Below are 17,951 nucleotides of genomic sequence, written 5' to 3'. Positions count from 1 at the left end.
TCTGGCTTATCTCAGGGGTTGTGAATCTCAGGGACCAGACAGCTTTTAGTCTTATGGATGGGTTCACTGTGACTCTTAAAATCTTTTCTCATTGAAATTAGCAAGCATAATTTGACAGATGCTCAGAAAAACACTCTAATCATATTAGGCTAAAGGCCAGGTCTGGAAGTCAATTCTTTAAAAGTCTGGGTTTCGGGAAGTATAGGTCAAAAGTGAAAATGGGATATGTTAAAATGGGGATGTTAAAAATATTATTTAAAACTGGGAGGTTAATCCCAGGCAGAGGAAAACTCCTTTGATTTGCCAGTCCCTGGCCTTTTCTTCCTCCTTATTTGTGCTGACTCCGGGTTTTCCATAGCATGGATGCCTGCTGCATGTAAGTTACAGCGCTCTACAGACTGGTCATCTGGACTGAAGACGTGGAGGAAAGCACGTTCTGGCAATTCCACCTGGCTCAAGGGATAAGTACAGATTTTTAATTCTCAGAGAAGAAAAAGCATACAGAGGCAGTCTAGAACAATCGCTGTCACCTTTCCAACTTCTGTGTTGATGACATCAATAACAGATGCAAAAGAAATCATTAAAAATAAAGGAGAGAGAGTTTTCCATGATTCACCAAAGTAGTAGGAATATTGTCAGTGAAGCTTAGAACCACTTATCAGCTGCTACCTAAAATTTAGCATTTAACTTTAATTATGCCTAGTTATGAATTAGGCAAAACAGAAAGTGTTCTAACATGACCAGCTGCTGCAGATCGCAATAGTTTCACAGTAGAAATTTTTATTTTTTTATTGTTCTTTTTTTGATTGTGTATTAAGCCCCCTTCTTAACAGATTAAATGTCACAAAAACTAAAATGTAATGACATTAGCCAACTAATCTGTCTGCCCCAACTCCCTTAAACACCTAGGAACAAAGCATACTAATATGGTCATAAGCCAAACTTCCTCTGGGAAGCCTAGACTCTTTCAGAGCCCCTATGGGGCAGAAGCAAAATCCTTATATCATAGTTAGGTTTTGGTAGTATTCACTTTCCTTTTCATTATTATCAAGGTAACTGTGTCTAACACTGGACCAGAAGAAAATGTCCTCACATGATCCTTATCTGATTACCCTCTCCCAAAAAGAAGACATCAGTGATTGCGTGGGTCAACTTAAAAGAAGAGGTGAGCATGCTCCTGGTTCATGAAAGGAAATGAGCTTTCATCACCTAAACATGATCAGCGGGCATCAAAATCTGTTCCTTCAGAGCATTATGAAGACCTCGGCCTGCCCATTTGAAGCTTACTTTTTAATCTAAGGAGAAGCCATATAGTACATGATGAAAGAGTACATCAATCACTCTGAGGGTAGAGGTAGGATAGAATGCAAGAGGATGAGCAGGTATTAGCTGGATTAGCCAATTTTCCATACCAAAAGAAAAAATGAGGCTGGGCATGGTGGCTCATGCCTATAATCCCAGCAATTTGAGAGGCTAAAGCACGTGGATCATTTGAGCCCAGGAGTTCAAGACCAGCCTGAGCAACATGGTGAAACACCTTTTCCACAGAAATACAAAAAAGTTAGCCAAGCATGGTACTGTGTGTCTGTAGTCCCAGTTACTTTGGAGGTTGACACAGGAGAATCACCTGAGACTGGGAGGTTGAGGCTGCAGTGAGCCAACACTGCACGACTCCACTCCAGCCTGCATGACAGAGTCGGGCTCTGTCTCAAAAAGAAAAAGAAAAAAAAAAGCGACTTGGGGAATGAAATAAAAATTCTAACCCAACTCTCACCATGTCAGAAGCAATTTGGAAATTCGATTTTGTCAATTCAGAAATCAGGAAGTCAACCAACCTAACCAGTTTGACTGAAATGACTGGAAGAACAAAAATGGCTGAAGAACAATCCAGTAACTGAGGAAGAGACAGTCTGAATTTCTGCTCCAGCTTGGATCCAATTCAGTCACTCATTGCTATGGCTGGGCAGGGATCCAAGTGAAACTTTAACAGTGTCCAAAAAGGTGGCATAGGGTTATTGCCTCTAAAAACCACAACTTGTCCCTAAGCTTGAAACTCTATACACATAAACTCCCTCAAATCCATCTGCACGAGCACCATGTTTTAAAGCAGCCCACTCTCCTCAAACTTGAATTGGCCTGCAGAAGGCAGGCGTGCCAACGTCCATGACTCTGCTCCGCATCACTCTCTAGGTTGCCAAATTTAGGCAGAAACAGCCATCTGCCTTCCCGTAGCTTTCTAAAATCTGTCTGCAGTGTAATGAGTTGTCTATACCCTTTGGCTTAGCCCAGTGTCAGTAACCTTACAGTCCATTCAATACACAGAAATAGAGCACACACCAACCTCAGCCACAGGCTCCTGTCTCTGCCAAGTTCAGGCACAGTACTGAGATCTCTCATTAAAAACACAAACACCAACACCCAGTGTACGTCAGATGCGTTTGGGGTGGCAATCCTTTTAACACAGTTTGCTTACAAGAGCGGTTCTTCAACACTGATAACAACTGGCAAAACAACCTCAACGTATTTTCCACCTAGATAATACAGGAGACGCTTAAATTTCTCCAAGTTAGAAAACTCAGGACAACAGCAATACAGTGTTAGAGACTGCAGATCCGCGTCCATCAGATGCTAGCGTTGCTGCCACATAAAGATGTGCTTGCTGCCTCACACATGGCTTTGGTGGCAGCTCCAAAGGCCAACACATTCACTCTTGGAAGACAGTGTCAACTGTCCTGACACTCTGCTGGCTACACTTAACCAGCTCTATGATGTGGTACCCGAGCCCAGGAAATACAACAAGCCAGATCATTCTGTCCAAACATCCCAAAGAAACATGTGCCTTGGACAGCACCCGAGTGGGAACAGGCTGCTAATGTTGACACAAAATGCAAAATAGTAAAAGCACCATTTTCCCTACTTTACTATTCAGTGAGAATCCCAAGCAGAAATCCAACATAGCAAATTGCAGAGGTTCGATGCTCCCTTATCTGCAGTTAAGTCAGGTGTGCCACCTCCTTCATCTGACTTGAATCCTTCTGGACTTTAAGGAAACACCTACCTGGCTAGCAGTTCAAGGATTCAATACAAAAATAACTCATGCTTTGTTTAGGCTGGAGGGTCATAGCACTGTTGGGCCTAGAGAAAAAGCATTCATAAGCCAGTGTAAGCTCCTATCTACTGAAAAAGTAGATATGAGCTTTTCGAGTAGATATGAGCTTTTACACCCTATGTTAGGATGAAAGGATTCACTGAAGAAGGATTCAGTCATGCTGTACTACTTCCTGGAGTTGGCAGAGAAATCAAGCATTTCTTAGCAGTTGCAAGAAGGCTGATCCACGGTGAAGAGATGTTCCCATTTCTCACGATATTTCGTCTTCATGGCCATGGAGATTTAGCACCTGCAAAGTTCCCACACCTATGCAAAGTGGTTAATGAGGGGAAGCAGAAGTTGGACAATTCATTCAGAGACTTCCAATCTTCCAAAGCATCACTATCTCGACTAGCAGATCATGAGGTAGTAGACGAGGCAGTCTCATGACCTCCCTTGAAGAAAGCAGTGATGAGTAAAGACGACGAGGCTGGGTTATGAGCAGCATTTAGTACACCACGTGAGGAGATCACATGGCACTACCAGAGAAGAAAACCAACGACCAGACTAATTTCACACAGCTTCTTCAGAAATGGAATCAAGAGATAGGGTGAAGACTTAAAACGAAGAAACCTCTGTAGGAATTAGAGGGATGTAAAGGAGTTGTATATTAATTGCATTCTGTAAAGCAGGAGTAAAGGAGATAATTAAGGTTTTAAATAATCCAGTTACTTAGTCACCAAAAGTACCAAGACTTCCTCCTATTAATGAGGCTGAAGGCTCAGTTTAAGCAGCTCTCTGCCATCTGGCCCTGTACCTGGGAGACGGAAGCCACTCTGGACATTCATAATGCTACCATCAGTGAGATTTGTGCTCTCTCATTTTTGACAGCCTATGCTACAGCAATCATGATTACTTTTGGATAAGGCAAAAGTTCCTTTAATAATATACCCATGGTATTTTTCTTTTCTTGTTACAACATTGCCCAGCAAAAAGAGCCTCTTTCCAATCTCACCGAGTTTGCCCTCTACATTCCAGAATAAATGGAACTGGATCATTCTGAAAACTACGTTGTGGAAAGCAAATGTTCTGAATTTTAAAGAGCACACTTTTTTAATTTTTTTTTTTGGACAGAATCTCACTCTGTTGCCCAGGCTGGAGTGCACTGCCATGATATCAGCTCAAGTAATCCTCCTACCTCAGCCTCCCAAGTAGCTGGGACTATAGGCATGTACCACCATACTCAGCTAATTTTTGTACTTTTTGGAGAGGCAGGGTTTTACCAGGTTGCCCAGGCTGGTCTCGAACTCCTGGGCTCAAGGGATCTACCCACCTCAGACTCCCAAAGAGCACACATTTAGGATAGAACTTGAGCATACTTTTGTTCTGGAAAAGGACAGAAATAGAGAAAGGGACAGAAAAAAATAAAAAAAAAAACCAGCAGCTGATGGACTCACCAGCAGCAGTGAGTTGGTTTCTGTCCCATCTCTACCCTTCTAAGTAAATAAAATTTATTTTATTTTATTTTGAGATGGAGTCTCACTCTGTTGCCCAGGCTGGAGTGCAGTGGTACAATCTCAACTCACTGCAACCTCTGCCTCCTGGGTTCAAGCGATTCTCCAGCTTCGGCGTCCTGAGTAGCTGGGATTACAGGTATGAGCCACTGCACTCGGCCTAGCAATTAGTTTTATTATCAGCCCTCACTGTTTAAATCTTAGCAGAGAAAAAGAAAAGTTGTTGAAGAGAACAAAATTAAGGAACATAAAGGGGAAAACTTGATTATCAACAGCTTCTGGATTTTTAGAGTTTTCTTCTTCTAACTGAAGTTCACTCAGATCTAGGGAATAGCGTTAAGCTTAAAGTGAAAGTGGGAAAAAAAAATGTGGCACATTAAGGTAGCAGGTAGCTGTAAAGAAAGGAGACAAATGTAAAAGAAGCATTTTTAAACCGTAGAAAGCTTTACCTGAGAGTGATTACTTTTATAAGGAAGAGACTCTACGAAAATGCAGCAAGGAGGCTGGTCCGCAGAGTGCCACAAAGCTGGGGAACTGCAGCTTTCATGCTGATTCTCTAGCTTTACCATTCTGGGTCAACTGGGGCAGAGAAGCTGTTTGATCTTCCTTGGGCATGGGAGAGGGAAGAAGAAGGAGTGCATATGACTCAGTTTTTAAATCAGCACCTTACAGGGTTATTTGGTAAAGGGGTAAGACATCTGTAAAATGCCTTGAGTGACTAGGAAACAAATCAGAGGCAAAATAGTAACAGCATAACAAAATAATAACACCAAACATCAGAGAATTGAAAGGAAGAGGAATGAGTCATTGAAAAACAGTGATACCAATTGTTCAGGTCACCAACAGCTTCCTGATGCTCCCCCACCCCACATTCTGCTGTGAGCTCTTTCACCTAGAATGACCCTAGAGGATGGCCTACTGGGGCAAGAGACCTAGCATTGGCTCTTATTCACAACTACCACCACATCCCAGATGACCCCACCAGAACAGACGCCAGGGCACACTAGAAGTGAGTAGTTAGGATACATTTTTTGATACACCTTCTATACTGAGAGAAAAGAGATTCAAACCAATAGTATTATCAGTTGAAATATATCTGACAATAATAACCAAGATGCATTGACCTATAAAAAGTCATTTAATGCATATTCCAGATGGCCAATACAAGCTGGTTAGGTAATTAGCCCTTGAAGGATTCTTTCATAGTCATATAAAAATGTTTTGTCTTGTTAAAAAAAAAATCTAGTCCGACAGAAACATATCCACCAATGGGCTTGCATTTTTTTCCATTTGCAGGTTTGCAAGATCATAAAAATACATACATTTTGCATCTCTGGGTATACCTCTGTCCGCTAGCTAATCAGTTTTGGCAATACACTGCATAGGGGTATACTACCATTGGTTTCTGACATTAAGTTAGCTTTAAGTTTATTGGCTATTCCAACAACTGGAGGCAGCTTAGAACCCAATCCCTGGAAAGCACTTGTACGATGAACTACACGTTTCCCTGACACCTTGTCTACGGTGGTGAGAGGTCTGGGGACAGACTTGCTAATCCAAGGGTGTCTTAATGCTTGAGCTGGGGTCAGGCGGGCAGAGGGGTCCCAGTGAAGACACCTTTTCAAAAACTCTATAAACAAGTAGTCATCACATCCTTTCAGTGCTGTCCCCCAGTCTTTGCTGCCTGGGGGACCCCGCTTTTTACCCCTACGTGAGCGACCCCCCACAAGCACTACCCTCCCATCTGCCTGAGTAGTCACGGAGCAGTAGCGAGGTATACCCTTGGAGTTAATAAAGTACTTGGCACGTTTGGATTGCTCCAGAAGTTTTGGTGGTGGCATCCCTAGAAGTTCCATCATGCAGGCCAACTGGTCTCCTTCATCCTCTCCAGGGAATAGAGGCTGTCCTGTTAAAAGTTCTGCAAGGATGCAGCCAAAACTCCATATGTCAATAGGTGTGCTGTAGCGGCTTCCTAAGATGATTTCTGGAGCTCTGTAGAACCGAGACTGGATATACGTGTAAAGCTTCTGGTACTCGAAACAGCTGGACCCAAAGTCAATGACCTTAGTTGAACTGCGCCCGTGGTGTTTCAGGAGAATGTTTTCTGGCTTTAGATCACAGTGAATAATCTTATTTTTGTGGAGGGCATCCAAGGACTGCAAGATGGACTGAGCAAACTTGCGTACTAACTGGACGCTAAAACCCTGAAACTTGTTTTTTTTAATCAGCTCATAAAGGTCCATGCTCAGCAGTTCAAAGGCCATGCAAACATGGTTTCGGAATGTGAAACTTTCCAGCATGTGGATAACGTTCATACTACCAGTTTTATCCTGTTTTTTAAGATGCTCCAAAATCCGGATCTCCTCAGCTGCTTGGCGATGAAAGCGCTTCTCGCTGCGCACCATTTTTAGGGCCACGTACTGTCGGAGTTTGTGATCATACACCCGGGCCACCTGCCCAAAGCTCCCCTTGCCAATAATCTTCAGCACCTCATATCGATAAGCTAGATGGTCTCGAGGTACATGGATATAGGCCCCATCTGCATCGTCATAACCCCCATTATTAGGACCACCAATGACTCCATGTCTTTTTTTGGCATTTGGACCTACAAAGTAAATTTCTGGATAATTAGTGATTTCCAGCTTCTCATAGGCAGTGAGGTGGTGTTTATATTGCTTCAGGGCTTGTTCTGGAGTCAGAGGTACCACTTTGGGTGCCTTGGATGAACTGCTAGGTTTTACTGTATTCAAGCTATCTGAACTTTTACCCTGAGAAACTATAGGAGAGCATTTTTCAGAGTCACTGATGGCATCTGACTGAATAGTATCGGATTTTCTGTTGCCAAATTCTTGAAACAGCTGTTCTACCTTCATCTCACCTCCATCCAAACAGTGCTGAGTACGATCTCTTGTAAACTGCTCAGTGGTCATCTATGAAAGAGAAAATGAATCCAATGTTAAAGTCATTAAAACATTAGAAAGATGGAATAATCCTCCCTCCTCTGATTGAATAACAACAAAACATATCTAGTCATGTTTATTTTAAAGTTAAGATGACTCAAAAAGGAGATAAGAAAAGCAAGAGTCTCTGGCAACTTGTGTTATATTAATTTTCAGACTCCCTGAATATTGCAGCCATCCCTAATCCCCACATATGCCTTGCTTTGTTCAAGACAAGGTGGTCTTCCCACGCCCCCAACATGCCAGGTTCCTTCTTACAGATGTGTCCTTGTACTGAGAATGCTTCCACCCCCTCATCCCCTCAACTTCTACATTCCTTCAAAGCCCAATGCAATTCCTCTCTCTTCCACTTAGAACTACTCCGAGACTGTACTAATTAACTTCACATCCTAACTGCAGCTTCTCCAGCTGGTTCCCCATAATTTGCTACTTGATTATGTATAACACATCCACTGTCTTACACTGTTTACTAATTGCTTCAAGCATCTTCCCAAATCTTAAGGGCATGTAGCATGATCAAAATAATGCATACTGAAGTGTAAACAAGAAGGTACTATCAAGTGACAGAAGCAGAATCTGAACCTAGGTCTTCTGGCTCCTATTCCAGGGTCCTTCCCATTGACATAGCTCAACACCAGGTTCTGAGCTATGGTGGCTCATGTCTATAATCCCAGCAGTTTGGAAGGTCAAAGCAGGCGGATCACTTGAGGCCAGAAGTTTGAGACCAGCCTAGCCAACATGGCAAAACCCCATCTCCACTAAAAAATACCAAAAAAAAAAAAAAAAAAAAGCCAGATGTGGTGATGCATGCCTGTAATCCCAGTTACTCGGGAGGCTGAGGCAGGAGGATAGCTTGAACCTGGAAGGTGGAGGCTACAGTGAGCCGAGATCAGGCCACTGCACTCCAGCCTGGGCAACAAAGTGGCAGACTGTCTCAAAAAAAAAGAAAGAAAAAGAAATAAGTGAAAAATATTAAGAAGGGGCTGGAAAAATAAAAACGTTAAAGCTGTTGTTAAAAATAAAAGGAAGTCTAGGATACTTAAAAGAACAACTATTTTTCTGAACGGACTCTGAAAAATGTCCTTTATCTATTAGTAATTTTAGAGAGCCTACAGTATGAGGAACAGATAATTCTGGAGGAGCTCTGGGCTACAGTTATAATCTCTAAAAATGTAAGCTAAAAAATGGCCAAACCTTCAAAAACTCGAAATTCTCATATAACCTAAGCAAAACAAAAATTGTATTTATAAATTATCAAAAATAAATAACAAGAAACAATATTAAAAAACATAAATGAGGCCGGGTGCACTGGCTCACGCTTGTAATCCCAGCACTTTGGGAGGCTGAGGTGGGAGGATCATGAGGTCAGGAGTTGAAACCACCCTGGCCAACATGATGATACCCCGTCTCTACTAAAAACACAAACATTAGCCAAGCATGGTGGTGCAGGCCTGTAATCCCAGCTACTTGGGAGGCTGACGCAGGAGAATCACTTGAACCCTGGAAGTGAAGGTTGCAGTGAGCTGACACAGCACCATTGCACTCCAGCCTGGGTGACAGAATGAGACTTTATCTCAAAAAAAAAAAAAAAAAAAAAAAATGACAAAAATTTAAGTGTAGGCACACCTCAAACAGCCCCCATAATTCAGTTACAAAAGTCCTGCTTGCTCCTTTTTAAAAGTCATTTGATCAATTTAGATATTTGTAGAACACTTACAGTTACATGATGTATTATATGATCTTAAACAAAGTCAAAGAGCCAGTTCAAATGCAGCCATAGCCTGGCATTTAGTTTTAAAATAAAGGGGCCAGATACAGTCTCTCTGATACCAAAGTAGAAAATTACCACTGGTCAGCCGGGTGCGGTGGCTTAAGCCTGTAATCCCAGCACTTTGGGAGGCTGAGGCGGGTGGATCATGAGGTTGAGAGATCGAGACCATCCTGGTCAACATGGTGAAACCCCGTCTCTACTAAAGATACAAAAAATTAGCTGGGCATGGTGGCACGTGCCTGTAATCCCAGCTACTCAGGAGGCTGAGGCAGGAGAATTGCCTGAGCCCAGGAGGCGGAGGTTGCGGTGAGCCGAGATCGCGCCATTGCACTCCAGCCTGGGTAACAAGAGCGAAACTCCGTCTCAAAAAAAAAAAATAATAAAAATAAAAAAAAAAAAAAAAAAGAAAATTACCACTGGTCAAGAAAATAAACAGGCCTGCATATAGAATCTACATATTGGCCAGCTGTGGTAGCTTACTCCTGTAATCCCAGCACTTTGGAAGGCCGAGGTGGGTGGATCACCTGAGATCAGGAGTTCAAGACCAGCAAGGCCAACATGGCAAAACCCCATCTCTAATAAAAATACCAAAATTAGCCAGGAATAGTGGTACGCATCTATAGTACCAGCCGCTCAGGAAGCTGAGATGGGAAAATCACTTGAACTCATGAGGTGGGGGTTGCAGTGAGTTGAGATCGCCACCACTGCACTCCAGCCTGCAATCTATTAGGAAATAAATTTGGTGGAACTAGGAAAATATTTTAATTCTTTGGTTTTAATTAGATTTACATAATAAAAACAAACATCTACATGCATCTTGGCTAGTTTTCCCTAAAATCATTACTAACTTTAATACATCTAAATATTTACTGCCTAAGTCTTGAAACACATCCTGAAGAAACAAGAAGTCAGAAGGCCTGGGTTGGGGTCCTGGCTATACTACTTAACGCTGTAGGTCCAGCTGGGTGTGGTGGCTGATGCCTGTAATCCCAACACTTTGAGAGGCCAAGGTGGGCGGATCACCTGAGGTCAGGAGTTTAAGACCAGATTGGCCAACATAGTGAAACCCCATCTCTACTGAAAATACAAAAATTAGCCAGGCATGGTGGCGTATGCCTGTAATCCCAGCTACTTGGGAGGCTGAGGAAGGAAAATCACTTGAACCCGGGAGGCAGAGGTTGCATTGAACGAGCTTACGCACTGCACTCCATCCTGGGAGACAGAACAAGACTCCATCTCAAAAAAAAAGAAAAAAGAAAAGAAAAGAAAAGAAAGCTGTAGATCCCTGCTGCCTTCCTGAGCCTCAGTTTCTTTATCTGTAAGATATGGATAATAATATCTACTTGCAGGATGTTGTGTGGATCAAATTCGAATTAATAATTCTGATTTCAGCCACCATAAAATACTTAAAAGACACTGATTACATTTTGGCAAAATTCTTAATACCTTAAAGTTTAAATTCCTATACACCCTTCCTCTTCCCCTTTCTCTCTTCTCTCTCTGGTGGCTTCCTCCATTTCTCTAGTCTGATCTCCCTCCATCAAGCATCTAGCACTAACTATGCCTTTTGCTTAATGACGACACCCACAATAGGCCTTCACTTAGGATACATGGAATTGCCTCACCCACTTTCTCCCCACATAAAACATGCTTTCCACCCGCTATACAATTTACTGTGTTACCTCTCCATGGATAGTTGAACTTCAACAGAACATCAATGTCCTAACCCAAAGGAATGCCTCTCTAGGAACCGCAGTCAACAGTGGCAAGCTGCTAGGAAAGGTACTTGTGGTGCAGGGTCTGTCCCTGGGAATTTCCCCTATTCTGCCTATGTGTAAGGCTGCACTGGCTCTGGAACCCATCATTTCTGTTTGTGACAATAAGAATGTCTCAAGTACACAACATTAATAACAACAGATGTATCAGAAATGTAATTTCCACAAAACTATTACAATAATATTAAATATGCCATGATTGGAGTCCATGATTCATGGTTTTCCTTAAAGTAAGCCTAAATTTCTCTCCTCACAAAATAAGTCTGACTTTGCCTTTCGGAACTACACAGAAGTGTCCAAATTTCAAGCAGGAGCCCTGTGGATACCTAAAAGGGGCCGTGCTGTGCCTACCACCACCATTCCGCAGGTTCCCCACTACATCCTCCTTATCTCACCAAACACGTCAGCCCCTCTTACTCTCCTGTTCACATTCTCAACATGGGCTGCACTTTATGTCTCTCTCGAAGCGTGCCTTCCAGAACAGAGTATGCTACTTCAGTGTAGTACACTACCAATATCATCCTCTCCAGTGAACCTGGAGAATTATGGGAGATAACTTTTCTACACAGGGAGGGGTTCTCTTCTTAACTTTCTTTCCATTCCTACAAATAACCCAAATACTGGTCTGAATCAATTACATATCAAGTCTGACGTGCTATAAATAAAACCTTCCTTCCATTATTCTAGAAAACTCTACAGTGTTCACACATATTAAAGTCTAATTGTTTCAAAACACTAAATATTTCCCCAAATGCCCATCAGTCAAGGAGTAGATAAATTACGGTATATATATACCATGGAATACGACTTAGCCATAAAAGGAATGAAATAATGGCATTGACAGCAACCTGGACAGAACTGGAGACCATTATGCTAAGAGAAGTAACTCAGAAATGGAAAACTAAACATGGTATGTTCTCATTCACAAGTGGGAGCTAAGCAATGAAGAGGATGCAAAGGCATAAGAATGATACAATGGACTTTGGGGACTCAAGGGGATACTGTGGGCGGAAGTGACAGAAAGACTACACACTGGGTCCAGTATACACTGCTAGGGTAACAGGTGCACCGAAACCTCAGAAATCACCACTAAAGAACTTATTCATGTAACCCACCTGATCCCCAAAAACCTACTGAAAAAAATCACGAAATATTTCTAGTCTAGAGTTATAATCACATTATAATCACAATAACGAAGCAATGTATATAATTGACTCTACCAAGCATTTACTTAACCCTGTAAATATATCCAGAGAAATGAATACTGTCAGATTTATCACATTGTATTTCATAAGAATGCTTCATATACACTACAAATTTCAAGGGCTTGTGGCATTTCAAATAGAATCTTCTACTGTATTAATCAAGTCTTAAAAATCTTGTTGAGAAATTCAAAAGGAACATCCTTCTCATCCAAATATAAAACCCTACCTTTTTCCCTGCTCCCAAGCCCTAAATCCCTGCTCCCAAGCCCTAAATCCCTGCAATGCAAAACTTAACCTAATAAAAGCATATGGGCAGATGATTTATAGTTTACCATGAGAACATAAGACCATTTTGAATAAATAAAGCTAAAAGACTTTGTAAAAAGAGCAACAAGATCTCGGGATAGAGTCATGGCATAATGAAATGTAAGTGGTACCAAGAGGTTAAAAGACCCTTTTTTCCAGCATAATGAGTAAAGACGGCCTGGCATGGTGGCTTACACCTATAAACCCAGCACTTTGGGAGGCTGAGTCAGGTGGATCACCAGAGGTCAGGAGTTTGAGACCAGACTGGCCAACATGGCAAAACCCCATCTCTACTAAAAATACAAAAATTATGCAGGCATGGTGGCAGGTGCTTGTAATCCCAGCTACTCAGGAGACTGGGGCAGGGAGAATTGCTTGAACCCGAAAGGCGGAGGTTGAAGTGAGCCAAGACTGTGCCACTGTGCTCGAGCCTGGGCGAGAGAGCAAGACTCTGTCTCAAAAAAAAAAAAAAAAAAAAATTTAAAAAAAGAGTAAAGACATCATTGAGTTAGAATCTAAAGTCTTCTTGCTCCCCTACAAAAGTGTTATTCTGAACACCCTTCATTTTGATCCTGAAACATGCAATATAAGTGACCTACTGGAAGATAAATAGCAATGGCTAACTCTGAGTCAAAGTTAAAATGACTGAAAGTCAGATGCTAACACTTCAACCCAATTGCAAATAGTTTCCTACAGAGGTGAGCCAACTGGCAGTAAATAAGCAAGCAATCTGACGGTCGACATAAGGTGTATATGGTTCTGAAGTTCTTAGACATTTTGACGTATTAAAGAAATATCAAAGAGTGGAAAGAAACTCCACTGCACTCCACAAAGGGGATGAAAAATAGGGTTATCAGCCTTTAAAATATTTTTAGCTCACACTTTGTATATTATTCGTGTTCAAAGTGGGGAAAGAGCCGGACACAGTGGCTCATGCCTGTAATCCCAGTGCTCTGGGAGACCGAGGGAGATGGATCACCTGAGGTCAAGAGTTCGAGACCAGCCTGACCAATATGGTGAAACCCTGTCTCTACTAAAAATACAAAAATTAGCTGGGCGTGGTGGCAGGCGCCTGTAGCCCCAGCTACCTGGGAGGTTGAGACAGGAGAACTGCTTGAATCTGGGAGACAGAGATTGCAATAAGCCAAGACCATGCCACTGCACTCCAGCCTGGGTGAAAGAGTAAGACTCCATCTCGGGGGGCGGGGGGGCGGGGGGAGAAGGTGGGAATAAGGTGATTTTTAGGCAAAAATTGTTGAAAACAGGGAAAAAAATTAGCAGGTATGGTGGCACACGCCTGTAATCCCAGCTACTCAGGAAGCTGAGGCTGAAGAACTGCTTGAACCCAGGAGGCGGAGGTTGCAGTGAGCCGAGATTGTGCCTCTGCACTACAGCCTGGGTGACAGAGCGAGACTCCAGCCTGAGCAACAGAGCGAGACTCCAACCTGGGCAACAGAGCAAGACTCCATCTCAAAAAAAAAAAAAAAAAGAAGAAGAAGAAGAAATATTACAAATGAGTCAATTCAATTATTCAGTTTGTTCATCTGATGACATATGCAGCAAATTTTAAAGTCATAGGATAGCCTCTCCTTGTCATGGAAGCTGGCCAAACCCTGCTCTGCCTACTACTCTATGCATGCTGAGGGAATGTGAATTAATTTTATCTTAAGTTAGAGAAAAAAAAAAAAAGCTAAGTTGTCTGCAGCCCCCAAAATGATGCATCAAAAACCAAACTGTTTTATTTATGACCTGTCTGTGAAATGGTTTGGTTCTCTTTAGCATACTAATAAATGAGGACTGCATTTCCATCTTGCAGGGGGAAAAAAACCCTGCAGATCTATGAATTCCAAGATGTTGTCTGTTTCTTATTTTTGTTAAAAGGAGCCTTTGTAATACCAGGTGTATATCATCCTGTACAAAAATAAGCATTACCTACATTTAAGTAGCATACTATTTTTTTTCCCAGTGCTATATCTTTATCCCAGTGGAGATGGAAATAAAAGGGTGGATTCCAAATCAAAACCATTCTGAAAAGCTAAATTTGGACCACAGACATTGTCATTCCAAAGTCAAGAGAAATCAAAAAGAAAGTCTGGTTGTCAGCGAAACATAAGAGTACCTTGAGCATTAAGTAGCACTTCCTCCTTTTCAAAACAATTCATGTACAAAGAATCACTTCTTTTACTTACATTTAGTCTTCTGGGTGGAGGCGGTTCAGAAGGATTGCAGAGTACATTTGAACAGGGTGGGCATTTGGTTTCATCTATTACCATGAAGGTATCATAGACACCATCCCCCAACCTAATTGAAAGGATTACAGATAAAATCTGTCAGTAACTGAAGACTACAAATTTGTCTTTCCAAAACATTCTGTGTCTTAACTGCTTCATATCTGCTACAAGGAACAATAACAGAAATAAATGTCTACACTACATTTTGGCATTGAATACAAACAACTGGGGTATTTCGCAGAGGAACAGAGGAAATCCAACTTTTGTCTTTTAAGGACAGCATTTCTAGGTTTGTATTTTAAAATAGTTGAGACAAGTCTTTCTGAATGTTGTTAAAAACAACAAGGACAGAAGGATCTCATAATAACATACTACTTGAAAATAAAGGCGAGTTTGAATCTGAAGCTCATAGAGGAAAAACACTGACCAGAACAAACTAACAGAGGTAATTGTTTTTCAAAGTCAGTGACTTGGATTCTAATCTCAGCTCTAACACTGGCTGTGCTACCTTCTCCTCTGAGTCTGTCTTCCCCATGTTAATGGGAAGACTAGCTCCAGTCTACACACTTCTGGGTCTTACAGGCAAGAAATTAAAGGCCCTTTTCAGCCTGTCTTCTCTTTATTCATTTACTTACTTGCCTAACTTACATCTACCTAACTTGTAGAAAAATACAGTAAGTACTACAGCAAACACGAAAAGGATGCTCTAAATTATAAAATGTATTGAATTTACTTCTCTTTCCACTTCATTTTCTGGTGGATGGTGGAGGCAAAATTCTAAATGATTAAGGATCACTTCTCTGTTCTTTAACACTGTGGCTCCACCACTGTAAGGGAACACAAAAGACGGAGAGGATTTATTTAATCCACAAGATGGCCCTGAATAATGTATTTCATCTGCTACCAAGAACACGGATTTCCCAGTTACATCAGCATTTCATTGTATCATTTTACATGATACACTATGAATATAACAATGACGATATTGCAGAGAAATAATTTTTAAATGTCTTTTAAAATATCCTGGAATATCTTGGTCACCTTTAAAAGCTGTTTTGTGAAATTCGTTCTAGAGTTTTCTTTATAGATGTGTTATAAAAATACAAAGAAAAAAAACTGCTACAAATATTTTTGGAATGCTCTTTTAAAAAACATGCTCACATTCTGACAGACTATGTCTATATTTTTAACAGGAAACTGCTTCACCGACAGAAACCAAATATTCTGGATGTGACTGACCCTTTGCCATAAGTCTCATAAAACAAACCAGGACAGTCGTCCACATTTATAAAGAAAAACTAAAATCTGCAAGATTGCCCAGTGACTAACAGCCTGAGGAAATAAAAAGAGTCTGTATGCAAATAAAGCGGATAGCAGAGGTCTATTATCTCCATTTAGGTGTAAAATACAACGCCAGGTGGGGAATCTCTCAAAATAGGATCTGGAGAAAGCTGTAACCCAGCACAGTCCATAACCTGCACATCCGAGGCCAGACCGCACCCCTCACAGCAAAGCCCCAACAGTTTAGCTCTCGGTTATCCGCTCTAAGCAACAGGGCTTCTTTCCAAGGTATTGCTCCCGGGCTCTACTGGTTTGCTAAAAAGCCCCACAAAAAGTCCTAGATTTTCGGAGCTTCTTAGCATAATCCGCGATCTAGGGTTTCAGAGGTAATCCAGGGGTGGAAATTCTTCTTGCTCTGACTCTGCTCTAGCCCCCTCCCCCGCACCCGGTGAGTCGGAGGTGGTGGGAGGAGGCCCTGATGGAGACGAGTTGGGGGTGGTCCTGGGGAGGTAGTCAGACCCCTGCCCTCGTCCCTCCTGCTAAGGGCTCACTCTACCTCCTCTCCGCCCCCAAGCTTCGCCAGCCAGCGCCAGCCGCTCTCTGTGGCGCCCCCAGCCCGTTACCCCGCGGCGCCGTTACCTCCGCTGCTGGGGCGGGAGCCCGGCCCCAGGCGGCCCCGCATCCTTCCGCCCAGGCCCGCGAGCTGTGCCTCCCATCTGCTAGTTCGGGACCCCGCGCGGAGAGGGGCGCCAGTTGGAGGGTCCGGCCGGCCACGCCACCTACGCCGGGACGGCTGCCTCAGCGGCGCGACGGTCCCACGGGGACTCTCGGCCAGACACTGCAGCTCCGCGCGCCTTCGATCCCGACTGGCCGGGGCTGGGGAGCTGGGAGACGCAGCTGCAGGGGCGGGAGGGGGCGCGGCCTGGTCGCCTAGCAACTGCGGCACGCCCCCGAGAAACGCCTCGGCGCGGCTACGCGCTGACGCACGGGGGCGGGGCCCGTGGCCGGTGTAGGGGGCGGGGCGCTCGGAGCCCGCGCGGTGCCTGGCGCTGGAGGCGGGGGGCCGGGAGCCCGCGGCCTAGGCGGCTCGGATTCCCAGGCGGGAGCTGCGGACCGAAACGGGGGTCCGGCGGAGTAGGGGTGAAAGTAACAACTCGTGATTTCTGTCTCAGAAGGGCTGCCCGCCCCTTGCGGTCCGCGGTCCCTTAAGTAGCACGTGGCGTCCTGGAAGTTCTAAAACCTCCGGCTTCAAGAGGAATTTTAAATGAATGAAAACCTGTGTATTGTTTTAGGCTTTCCCACCGCGGGACGGCCCTCCGGGGATTGGTGAGTTACATGAGAAAGCGATCATAATAAACCCGTTTATTGACACTGCCTCGGTTTATGAGCATTTGATCTCAGTAACCGTACCAGGCGACTTTCGTCTCTTAGACTTAATTGGGATCCAGGATAGAGGCTGGGCTGTGTCTGATTCCCCTACAACAGTCAGCCACCGACTGTTGGCAGGTAGGAAACATGACCGTGAAGTGGCAAAACCTGGACTAGAAGCTTCTAACGCCTCACCGCCCTGCAGCCACACCTGGACCCCTGGGAGGCCCTTCCTGTCTTTTCCCTTAGAATCTGTGTATGTGTCTTTCCTTTTCTGATGCTAAGACACCTCAGAAACACCAATGTTAAGCAGAGTTCCATCGTTGGAGGTTAAAACACCCGAACACAAGTGTTTTCCTGTGGCATCCAGTCAAATGTTTTATAGGTTGGTTGGTTTGTTTTTAAAAATTTCCTAGACGATGGGTAGTAAGAACCAGTCCGAGCTAGTAAAC

The 17,951-nt window shown here is 43.2% G+C and overlaps 1 protein-coding gene across 2 annotated transcripts; it reads right to left on the bottom strand.

Moving 5' to 3' along the window:
• Positions 1 to 454: 454 nt before the first annotated feature.
• Positions 455 to 17,014, bottom strand: DYRK3 (dual specificity tyrosine phosphorylation regulated kinase 3). 2 transcript variants are annotated; one of them, XM_010341016.3, is made up of 4 exons: positions 16,771 to 17,014; positions 15,584 to 15,677; positions 14,809 to 14,920; positions 455 to 7,532 (listed from the first exon to the last, which is right to left on the bottom strand). In XM_010341016.3, exons 2-4 carry the CDS (start codon positions 15,598 to 15,600, stop codon positions 5,955 to 5,957), a joined length of 1,707 nt encoding a protein of 568 aa, XP_010339318.3. In that variant the 5' UTR covers positions 15,601 to 15,677; positions 16,771 to 17,014; the 3' UTR covers positions 455 to 5,954. The 2 variants fall into 2 exon arrangements, with proteins under 2 accessions (XP_010339318.3, XP_003930486.3); XM_003930437.4 differs by lacking the exon at positions 15,584 to 15,677.
• Between the last annotated feature and the right edge of the window lie 937 nt (positions 17,015 to 17,951).

This window comes from Saimiri boliviensis, chromosome 14 (genome assembly GCF_048565385.1).
Source record: "Saimiri boliviensis isolate mSaiBol1 chromosome 14, mSaiBol1.pri, whole genome shotgun sequence".
Classification (NCBI taxonomy): Eukaryota; Metazoa; Chordata; class Mammalia; order Primates; family Cebidae; genus Saimiri; species Saimiri boliviensis.
Note: the sequence above shows the minus strand (reverse complement) of the source record. Positions and strands in the feature narration are given on the sequence as shown.

What these genes read in the sequence shown, in the direction of transcription:
- DYRK3 (XM_003930437.4), bottom strand. Translation starts at nt 16,847, where the DNA reads ATGGGAGGCACAGCTCGCGGGCCTGGGCGGAAGGATGCGGGGCCGCCT. An exon ending in CTCCCGCCCCAGCAGCGGAG is followed by an intron (nt 14,921 to 16,770) that starts GTAACGGCGCCG and finishes CCTTTCAATTAG; the next exon opens with GTTGGGGGATGGTGTCTATG. An exon ending in CTCCACCCAGAAGACTAAAT is followed by an intron (nt 7,533 to 14,808) that starts GTAAGTAAAAGA and finishes TCTCTTTCATAG; the next exon opens with ATGACCACTGAGCAGTTTAC.